This window comes from Mycteria americana, chromosome 14 (assembly GCF_035582795.1).
Source record: "Mycteria americana isolate JAX WOST 10 ecotype Jacksonville Zoo and Gardens chromosome 14, USCA_MyAme_1.0, whole genome shotgun sequence".
Taxonomy (NCBI): domain Eukaryota; kingdom Metazoa; phylum Chordata; class Aves; order Ciconiiformes; family Ciconiidae; genus Mycteria; species Mycteria americana.
Window position 1 is genome coordinate 11,616,344 of NC_134378.1, and position 10,944 is coordinate 11,627,287.

At 41.0% G+C, this 10,944-nt stretch overlaps 1 protein-coding gene across 1 annotated transcript; it reads left to right on the forward strand.

Annotated features, from left to right (window-relative positions):
- Positions 1-2,252: 2,252 nt before the first annotated feature.
- On the forward strand, positions 2,253-10,888 carry FAM210B (family with sequence similarity 210 member B). The gene is made up of 3 exons (XM_075517240.1): positions 2,253-2,518; positions 5,873-6,045; positions 7,525-10,888. The coding sequence occupies exons 1-3, from the start codon at positions 2,336-2,338 to the stop codon at positions 7,739-7,741; spliced, it is 573 nt and encodes a 190-aa protein (XP_075373355.1). The 5' UTR covers positions 2,253-2,335; the 3' UTR covers positions 7,742-10,888.
- Positions 10,889-10,944: the final 56 nt, after the last annotated feature.

Genomic DNA, 10,944 nt, shown 5'->3' on the forward strand with positions numbered 1-10,944 from the left:
GTGGTGTGTTAACTTTTATGTATAAATACTGAAAAAGAATTGCAATAGGTGTGCTCGATTTGTGGAAATATTCCACCTTGCACCCTGCACAGAATAAAGCAATGTCTCCTCTCTAAACATACTCGTGTGTTTCGGGAGTTATTTTACAGCAAGGCAACACTTCCAGCCCTTTCACCAGCTTTGTGTTTGATGTTTATAGTATTGCTCCTTCCTGCTTCTAAGCGAAATCTCCCACTAGATTTTGGAGACAGCAGACAGCCAGACTGTACACATAAAACTGCCAACCCTAATGCTTTTATGCCTCATTAACTGACCTGCTCTTTTCTCCACTTGCTCAGGATTTCTAGACGTCCTGCAGCAGCCACAGGAGAGCAGCTCCGTGTTCTCTACCATGCAATGGCTCTAATGGGTCTGCCAGACAAACACAGGGAAGTGTCCAGTGTATATGTGCCCAGCGGTGGTCCATGCCAGTGGAACTTGACTGACATCTCCTTCACTGAGACCAAAACTAGCTCCTGGGATTTTTTATAATTCAGAAGAAAATGACAAAATTGTAGTGTGCTATGATTAGAGCATTGCCATGTTAATATCATCTGTCTACTCAGGTGGTGCTGGTGTATAAATAGTCACAGAAAACACATTAGCAAATTGCTTTGGAACAGTAATAAACATAATAAATAAGTGAAATTGTGTTCCAAGAAACTATTCTTCTACAAAGCATTCAGAGAGAGACTAGATTTATGAAGTAAGAACTAAAGGAAGTGTAAAACCCTAGAACTGGCAGTGCTGTTTGTTATGCCCAGAACGTACTTTATTTTAATGCATGCAAAGCTCTCTCCCTCTCTTCCTCCAAGATACCCCTTGAAACCCATCTGTTCTGTGGTTCATTGCACTTAACGAGAGCCACCCACCATGCCGTTTCAGCATTGTACCATTCAGCGTTGTCCTGTGCAGTTCCAGCTTGTGCTCCTAAATGGCAAGCTCTTCCGGAGGGAAAACCTTCTATTTATCTGACACAGTTCTCCTATTGTTCTCAGCCCTGTATGCTTACATCACTGTAAAAACAACGTGCCTGAAGAAGAAAGGCTTAGCAACTAGGAAAAGAGAAGTATTTTATTGCCAGAGCTTAGCATTCAGATGCGTTGTTTCGGTACATTAATATAGTTAGGCAATATTTACCCTCCCCCCACAGTGAGCAGCCTTGTCTGTGATGGCAAGGAGCCACCATTTCAGAAAGCTGCAGCAATTGCAGTTATGAAAAGCCTTGGCATTGTGCAGGGTAGCGGTCAACTTGCAGATATGAAACCGTGTTCAGTAGCATTAACATTGAATGGTTGAAACACCACAAAAGGTCTGGAAATCACCACGGTTATGCACTGATCCTGAAAATTAGCCTACGTGGACAGATCTTTCCCATCAAGCGAAGCTCTACTAGTTGAAATAGAACTCCCCAGGGCACTGGGATTCCCCTGCCAGGAGTATCATCTGCCTCAGCATCTATGATTCTCCCACAGTGGTGTTATACTTCAATGGTATTTTTAATTCCTACTTTCCCGTTGCAGTTTTAACATAGAAACAAAGCTATAAACGCGAGACCTTTGCAGTGTTTGTTGGAAGGCTTCTTCTGGTCTTGGAGATGCTATGAACCCTTTGGGACTGGAAAAGCTCTGCGTTGGCACTCTGCCCTGCACCATGAAGTCTTAGCAAATTACTAGAGCTCTTCAAGATAAAGTCACTAATTAAGTAAACGGCCTGCACTGTGAGCCCATGCACCAGAACTGCAGCAGCGATGACACTTTAACCACCTCTCCACTTTAATGTACGTGCAGACTTCGGGAGCACTCTGAAGAACAACAGGCATTACCTCTCCACGCTTGCAGGCCTAAATACTGCCGAGGGGACTGAAAAGGCAATTCTCCCCCTCAGCGAGCTACCTGGAAGGCCACACTGGAAAGCTGCTGTGGTCACGCTCCTGCAGCTCCCTCCAGAAGAGCGCTGGAGGGCGCTTAGCCGGCCAAGACAAGGCCGGGGACTGCCTTCCACCGTCCCAAGCGGCAACGCACCGCCCTTGGAGAGTTTTTTCCCCTCAGAGCAAAGGCGCGCAGCGCTCGCTCCCCTTCAGCAGGCGGCGACGCCTGTAACCGGCCTCCCACAAATAACCGCCAGCCCGCCCGGCGGCGGGCGCCCTCCTCCTTAAAGGGGCAGCGTCCCTTAAAGGACGCTGCCCCTTTAAGGAGGAGGGCGCCCGCCCCCGGGCGTGGCGGCTGTTCGGCTTGTCAGGTCTGGTCGCCCGCTCGCCCCGCTCGGCGCGCAGAGTTGGGGCTGCGCCGTTGCTATGTACCGCCTGGTGCGCCTGGGCCCGCTGCGGCCGCCGGCGGTCCCGCGCAGCCCCCCGTGCCGCGTCCCGTTCGCCGCCGTCCCCCGCGCCTTGGGCTGCGGTCCCCGCCTCGCCCGGGCTGGCCTCAGCCCGCCGCTGCCCCTCGTAACGCTGCGATCCGCCGCCGGCACCTCCGCCAAGGTAGGACGGGGCGTCTGGGAGCCCCCCGTGAGGTAACTGTGCTGTGTGAGGTGAGGGGGCAGCGCGGCCTCAGGGCCCGCCCCTGGAGGGAGATGCCTTGGTGAGGAGCGGATCGTAGCTTTGATTAAAGCACAAGTTGTCCTGACCTGGCAGTGTTTTTCAGCTTTTGGGGTTGTTTTCAATATTAGGGGTTCAGGTGGCCTGCACAGCCTCAGCGGTGTGTGTAGGGGGCGTATTTTCCCTGGGGGCTGCAGAGTTTGAGGATTTCAGGTGAGTCATGAAAAATAAAAAACGGGGTTTTCAGTAACTCAGGCAGACACAGAGAACCGGTTTTCAGTAACTCAGGCAGACACTGAGAACACCCCACCGGGTGTTGCCGGTGGGGGTGGCTGAAAGGGTTTTCTACAAGTGCCATGGGTTTCAGCCCCTGAAAATGGCAGCGGGTGTCACGCTGGCGGGATGCCTGCAGAGAGAGGTCCCGTGCCTGACTCTGCGCCTTTTCGTTAGCTGAGAGATGAAATATGAACGTGCACCCGGCTAATTATGTGTTTCACTGTGCTTTCAACATTAGGCTTATTTTTTGGAGATGGGAAGGAAAAAATCGTATGAATGTGTACCATTCATTGTTTTGGTTTTAAATTTGAATTGATTCAGGGAGAAAAGCAAATGAAGGCCTTACACATAACTGTTTTTTTACACTGCAGTAGATTATTAAATCATGTTTATGTTGGGTTTCGGTAGGAGACAGGGACCTGCTTTACACCTGCTTGTGCCAAGATTGTGAATGTGAGCTTTCCATACAAAGCCTCATTTACAGTTTAATTTCTACAGCTTAATTTTAAGGTTAATTTCTGTAGCCTCATCACAAAGCATAACATGATGTTTCAGATTTGTTTTCATGCCTTAGTTCGTCCAGAACCCGAATCTTTGTCTAAACAACGGGAATAAAATTGGCGTTCTAGCAGAAATATTGTAGCAAAATTGCATGGAAAATAGGTAGCTTTCTTTGTTAACCTGTACGTTATTCAGGACGTGACTGTACTCAGTAGTCCAAATAATATCTGTTGAAGTGGTACTTTTTTAACATCTTGTTTTGATACCATTCAGAAATTACCTGGCATATGAGCCTGGGAGCATGACTGAATTGAAATGTACTTGGATGATGAGAACAAGCTATTTTTCAGTCCTTGTGATCCATCTTGCAAGCATGGCTGTAAGACCCAGAGTTCCTCTGAGGCTTTTGTATCTCTGTAGATTGTCAGCTCCTGTTTTGATGGCAGCTATCTGAAGAAAATCTTCATGTTTGGCTCCTTAAATAGACAATGATCATCTTTGTTTGGATGAAAAATTCACCATAAGCTATTAAATCTTAAAATACCATTCAAACCACACTTGGCTTTTATGAAAAATCACACTGTTGAATAATGAGTATTCTTGACTAAGTATGTGATGTTGATTGAATTGTTAGGACAGCTTTTGGCAGAAGGTATTATGAGACTATTTTATTCAATTTATTCAGCTATTTCCATTCAATAACTCAGTATTTAAATTTTACAGACTGGGAGTTAAAACAGCATTCTTCCCTCCTCTCCCTCCACCCCCCTTTCCTATAATAAAACTGAAGAGTAAGAGAATGAGTTCTGAAACATGGTGAAGTAGCAGCCATGTACTACAGCCATGTATGGAATCTAATTGCTTCCAGTGGCTGAAAGTATTAGATTATCTAACTATGAATCCATTCTTTTGCTTAATGAGCTTGCTTCAAAAAATATGTATTTGAACATTTTTTCCTCATTTACCCTCTAGTATTAAAACTGCATGGTTTAAGCAATAAAAGATTTATTTTTCTACTGGACATTTTTCTTTCTTAGTTAAGTTTCAGTTTCTATTCAAATATTGCTTTGGCTCATGAGCCCCCCCCCCAAAAAAAAAAAAATCTAACATTATACATTATGATTGAAAATTTTAAAAATACGAGAATCAGAATAAGTTGAGCTAAACAATTCCCTAAATACATATTTATGGATCAGCATGATTTCCTGTCAAAATGAAATACAAAGTAACACAAATTATGATTAAAAAGAGAAAAACAGCAGCAGACATAGTTTTTTGGAGGTTTGGGGGGGGGTGTGGTTGGTATGGTTAAAATCACTGATTAAAGCGAGTTCATCCTACTGTGAGTGTTGTAAGAGGAGCCTGTCTTGTATCCTAATTTACAATCTCCCCAAGTCCAAGGATTAATCAAAAGTATTTTTCTTCTAATTTGTGTGCCTTGAAACCGATCTACTGTAGGACAAAGCGGTGCCAGGCACTCAGCAGCTGTACCTGTCCTGTGGGCAGCAGTGGCCTTTAGGTTGGCTATCCTATTGTCAGGACTGCTGCTGAATTCATCTGAAAAGAAAGGACTCTTCTAATCTTTCCTGACAACTACTCACTAATTAGAAAAAAATCCTGAAGTCTTTGTGGAAACACTTTCTTTCTCCAGTTAGTATTTCTTCTATGGCAAGTATAAGGAGGTATCCAAGGGCTGTCTTATTACTAGCAGCATATACACCCTTCTTTGCCTGCATTGCACTATCAGATTGCTTTGGGGTATATTTTAGTATGAAGTTCTGCACTTTAAATTTACCCAGATAAAAAGCTGTCAATAAATTTTAGTATGACAAACATTTTCAGTGACATTAGGCTATTTACACCGGCAATGGCATGTTCATGTAGCTATTGTCTACACCGTGGCAACAGTATAGCAACAAACAGTTGCTGTCAACAGTAGCAGTTCTCCAGTTCTTCCTTTATTCAGTTGATCTACAGAGAGTGATTTATAGGAACGTAAATGTTGGACGTCTTCTATCAGTAAGTTGTTAGTAAACCAGCATCAGTCTGGTATCATGTAGGCTTCCAGTGCCATCAGCTGCTTAGCCCTTGAACAAAAAGCTATGTTACAGGAATTCACTGCATAAAGCTGAGCGGTGGGTGTAAGCAAAGATCTCTTTGGCACCTCAGTCTCATCTGTCAAGCAAATGTGTGGGCGTGTCTAGACGGACATTTAGATCAAATGGAAAACTGGGACTATAATAATTCTTTTGAATTATGAAACTTGCATTGTGTAAGAACTTGTACCAAGCTCAGTGCATCCCTTTTCATATGAATAGTTGGGAAAAGGGAGGTTGCATGGGCTCTGCCACAGGCATCTGCTATCCTGATGTGAAAGAGCAAAAGTGTGTTACTATCTTTCCCAAAGCACTCTGAACAGCACTGTATGCAAGCCACTTCTTTCATTATTTCAGATTGGCTCAACTGACTAGAATATGGTATTCTGCTTAATGCTAATAAATACTTTTGTTTTCTTTTTAGGATGCAGGTGTATCCCCTGAAGAGGCAGCCACGGATCCCAGTGGTGAAAACAAGAAACTTAACAAATCCCAGCAACTGAAACAAGTTTTTAAAGAATATGGTGCTGTAGGGGTTTCATTCCATGTTGGAATTTCATTAATATCTCTAGGAATCTTCTATGTGGCTGTGTCAAGGTGAGGTTTGTACAGTTGCTTGTAGCCTCTAGGTAATGATTTAGCCAAGAAAAATATCTTATCATTGTGCTTATTTCTGGAAGGAGACATGTACTCTATGCCTGTTTGATCTATATATAGTAATATTCTTAATTTTGAGTATAGATGGATCCATAAATGGATCTAATCTTGCATCAGGCATGAGAGAAGATAGATGTACATGGTCTTTTTGCATAGGTTCATGGTCAATGGTGGGCAGGTGAAAACAGCAGAGTAGAGACTTCACCAAAGTAACTAGCCAGATGAGAGAATTTATTTTTGTTCTGCAGAGATATCTTTTGTTCTCAAACAGCAGTGTGGTCTGTACAGATAGAGCTACAGAAAAGTGCTGAAGCTTAGAGATAAATTTATTTTTCTGGGTGTTGAACCCAGTTTCTGCAGTTGAACTGTAGAAGGCAATGGCCACTAAAACAGGATTAGATTAAAAAAGAAAATATTAGATAACTGTACGGGAGTCAGGTGGGAAATTGTGTTATGTTGCTTCTGGTGGGAATGCATCAGTTATAGATATATCTGTTGAGTATGAGGTATTTCAACTGAGGAAACAGGGAAACACATTGTTTCGCAGAACATTCCCTGCTGCTTACTTTTGACTTCAGTGGGAATATGTGAATGCCTGATTTGTCTTCTTTACTACATCAGGCATAGGGTGACAATGAAAATTTTTTCCTTCAGGTATGATTTAACTCCCAGTTACAAGATACTATACTGGCAAGTGAAGGGGGAAAAGTTACAGTAACAACTTATTTTGGAAAATTACTCCAAACGTAGGAACCTTGATGAAAGCTGCTGTCTGTAGAGAATTAAAATATTAATGGATTTGGTAGATAACACGTATTTGAGATCCGTAACACTTCCTTTGCTTGCTAAATTTTAGATAAGATACTTGTCATTTTAACAGCTTTGTGCTCGTCTGTTAGAACACTCTAAGCCTAACAGCAGGTACCTTATTTCATTTGGGTTGATCTATATTCGTGATAAATTTCATCAAGACACAGAATAGACTTTATTGTAAATTTGGGGAAGATTAATTTCCAACACAAATTCACAAATTTCTAATTTTTTTAAAATTCAAAAGTAGAGGAATAGATTATTTTATCAGAAGGTTGAGCATGGGGCTGAGCATTCTCCATGCACATGCTGCAGCTATACAATTATAAAACTAAGAACATATTTGACTTCACAGGGAACTTGTCAATTTAAGATAAAAAAATACGCATCTGAAAATATTGCATGTGTTGTTGCTACAGAAGCAACTAGAGCTGTTACTTCTGAAATAATTAATTGTTTTTATTATTTAACAACATCTAGATTTAAACATAAATTCCAGAGTTGGAAATATGCCATGTTAAATTCACTGGAAAAATAGCACTTTTAACTTATATTCTTTTGCATGCAACCTTAAAATGAACTAAAAAATCTTGTTTTGTTTTTCCCCAGTGGTGTGGATATGACTCCAGTTCTCTTCAAACTTGGTTTCAGTGAATCATCGTTGCAATCTAAAATGGCTGCGGGTACAAGCACATTTGTGTTGGCATATGCTATTCACAAATTGTTTGCTCCAGTACGAATCAGCATTACTGTAGTTTCTGTGCCATTTATTGTCCGATACTGCCGGAAGATTGGGTTCTTCAAACCTCCTGCCCCAAATCCATAATTATTTCTTACTTGTTTTTCCTGTTTTTTAAATGCTCTATATCCATGTAGCTTTTCAGATAGCTAAATTTCTTTAAAAGACTTATTTGGATTCATGCTAATGCTGACCTTCTCTTGCATTTCTTACTTGTTCTTTCAGGTAAATGTTACACTGTGAAAAGTGCTGTCCTTATCTTCTTCCCCTTTTGCCACCTCTTCTTTAGAAAAACTTGTTAAAATGCTATCTGGTTTCCACTGCTAGCGGTAATATAAATGCTTGACAATGAGCAGTCTCTTTAGAACACACAGTTCTGGGTCTTTATAATCTAGTTTTTTGGGCCTTAATTTTTTTCTTGTCAAAATAGAGTGGCAGCATTAGTTTATTACTGTGTAGTTGGGAAACAGAGTAAGAATCTCTTCCTAATAGTCTGTGGAATAAACAATATCCTACTACATGAATAGTTCTTTTGGTAAGTGTATATATTGGAATCTAAGGTGGTAGGTGGGTGTTTCTTTTGTTATATAAGGCATGTATTATGACCCTAGTCTTGCAATATGACACACATGCTGAACTAACATAGAGTGGGAGTACTTGTATGCTTAATTATTGCACAGTGATAATTGTTTTAGCCAGAATAGGTGATGCACTGCTCTGAAACTACAGCTCCTTTGTGGTGCTTCCATGTTTCAAGATTTTGTTGTTTGAGAATGTGCTTTATTTATAGGCTAGGAACTGGCCTTACTAAAGTCCTTTTTTTTTTTAATTTTTTTTTTTTATACCTATAGACTCAGAACGAATCCTGAGTCTACTGAAATCAGTGTAACCAGAATTACCTCCTATGTGAACATATTCCAAAGATCATCAAGTCAGAGACAAGGTATCATGGATGGGTTTTTAATGTATTGAGATATGGCTTTGTACTGGAGACACATTTTTATCTGAAAACTAACCCTAGCAGCTTTCTGCTCCTGTGGATGAAACTCAAATCTGCACCTGAAATCCAGACATTACAATTCATAGCTTCTGAAGAGTAATTCCTGTGCTTTTGTCTGACAGGCTGTTGAATGTACCAATTAGAGATGCTTTTCATGTCCTTATTTGGACACTATTCCTATTAGAATGTAGTTGCACATACATATATTCACATACCATCCTTCAGTTAACCTAAAGACTGGATCCCAAAACAAGGTAGTCAGTGTAACACTCTGTGGTAAACCTGAGTTTCAGACTTAGGACTGTGCTTCTGTCAGATAGCTCAAGCCAGATCTATCACTCTTTGGACCTGTTCCTCCTTCCAGGTCTGCTCTTTCTACATTGTCTTTCTCTGTCTTTGGGCTTATGCTTACCCCAAGGTGGCTCTGACACAGATCTGTTCATACAGGGATCTGATTAAAGTAAAATAGCAGGAAATTACTCTGATCACCAGAGTAATATATTTTTTCTGAAGTTCAGTGAATTGAGAGGAAGGAAATCATGTAGTTAGGATGACAGTTGGCTGAGGGAAGGAAGGAGCAAGTAATTTCTTTTTGTTATGAGCAACCTATTCACTCCACTCAGCCATAACATTAAATTGCACCCTAACTCCTTTTCCATTCAGGAAGTCCAACGCATAGGCTGGTTAGATGCTCTGAGGATCCTCAGGCTCACAAGTGAGCAAGCAGAGTTTGTGCTCCAGGAGGACGAGTCACAGCCACATATATCCTTGTACCTCTGTATTATTGCTACACCTTGGTTAATCAGAGGTTTTCTCTAAGACAGAAAACTGGGAGTGTCATTTACTTCCTCTGCCCTGTGGAAGCAAGCTGATACTAGAGACCACCACCTGAAAACAAAGATCCCCTTGACAAGGGCTTGGTCTCAGTGGGGCTGTGCTGTTAACCCAAATGAAGGTTTAGTGTCTTAAGATGGAAACAGTTGTGGTGGTTGAGCAGGTACTCATGCTAGAGGCTCCATGTATAATACAAACATAGCCATACATGTAAAGATGCATTACTTAGTTAAACTCTGCTCAAACTACCAGCCTTAGGAACCAGACACACTGAGAATCAGCCTTGCAGCATGGCCTGCTTCCACAGGAGCTGTAAGCTGTGTCACTAACATAGCTTATGTCATGCACAGCTGTTTGGCTTGCTTGTTAAATGTGGAACCAATGCTCTGCTGCTTCATGTACCCATGTGTGCAAGAGGAATGGCTGTCAAGTTAATTTCAACTAGTTATTTATTTAAAAAAACCCACACAACTATTTTTCTTGTTTCATGCCTGCTTTGCAGTATGGCTACTGAAGCTGGCATGTTGTCCAGGGTACTAGCTTCAGCTTGCTGCTATCTGAGCGAGCTCTAATTGGAGCAAAGTTTCAAATCAGATTGTCCCTTAAGGAAGCTCTGCCTTTACCCTTGACTAATCTGTGTGATTCTTATACCTGTTATGTGGATGGAAGCTTAGTGCAGTTTTTACCTATCAGACACTCAGCAATATCTACACAGTAGTTGAAGGGTTACCATAGTATGACAACATGCAGCCAACACTACTGTAGCTTTCTATGACCTACTACATTCTCGAACAGCTAGAATCTTTTAAGTTTCAAGTGGGCAGTCAGTCTTTCTTGAGAGTAACTTTTACTAGATTTTTTTTTCCTGTTCACAGAAGCCTTTCTGTGTTTTTCCCTACATGCCCTCTCTCTTCATATCAGTTTAGGGCACTGTTTTGTTACCAAGGATAACAAGAGAACTCCAGAATAATCATGAGGCATCCTTGTTTTCTTCATTTAGTCAGTCATTTCTGATAAGTATGTTTTGTCCTAAAGTTGATAGAAAAGGAATATTCAAGCTTTTTCTTTTTTAAAAAAAATCTTTTTGTAAAGCAGGAATCATTTAAAGCAAATGCACCTAAAAGTTAAGTCACCAGCACTTACTAGAGATTTTCTTGCAGTAAAGAAACAGAACTTAAATTATGACCAGAATGACCTATTAAGATAAATATGGTTGTGTAAACTACTGGCAATTTGTCTAGATGAAGTTTTTTGCAGAGTATATTTTAAATTAATTTGAGAATATATTTTGAATTCTAGAATCCTTGCTTGTAAAAGGATCATTTTTTAAAATAGTTTGTAAAATAGTGAAGATGACCTTAAAGTGTTATAATGAAAATATAATAAATTGCTTTCTCTTAGTTTGCTTGAAGTGTTTTACTGGAAAATAGTTGGTTTGTATGTTTTCTTGATGAGT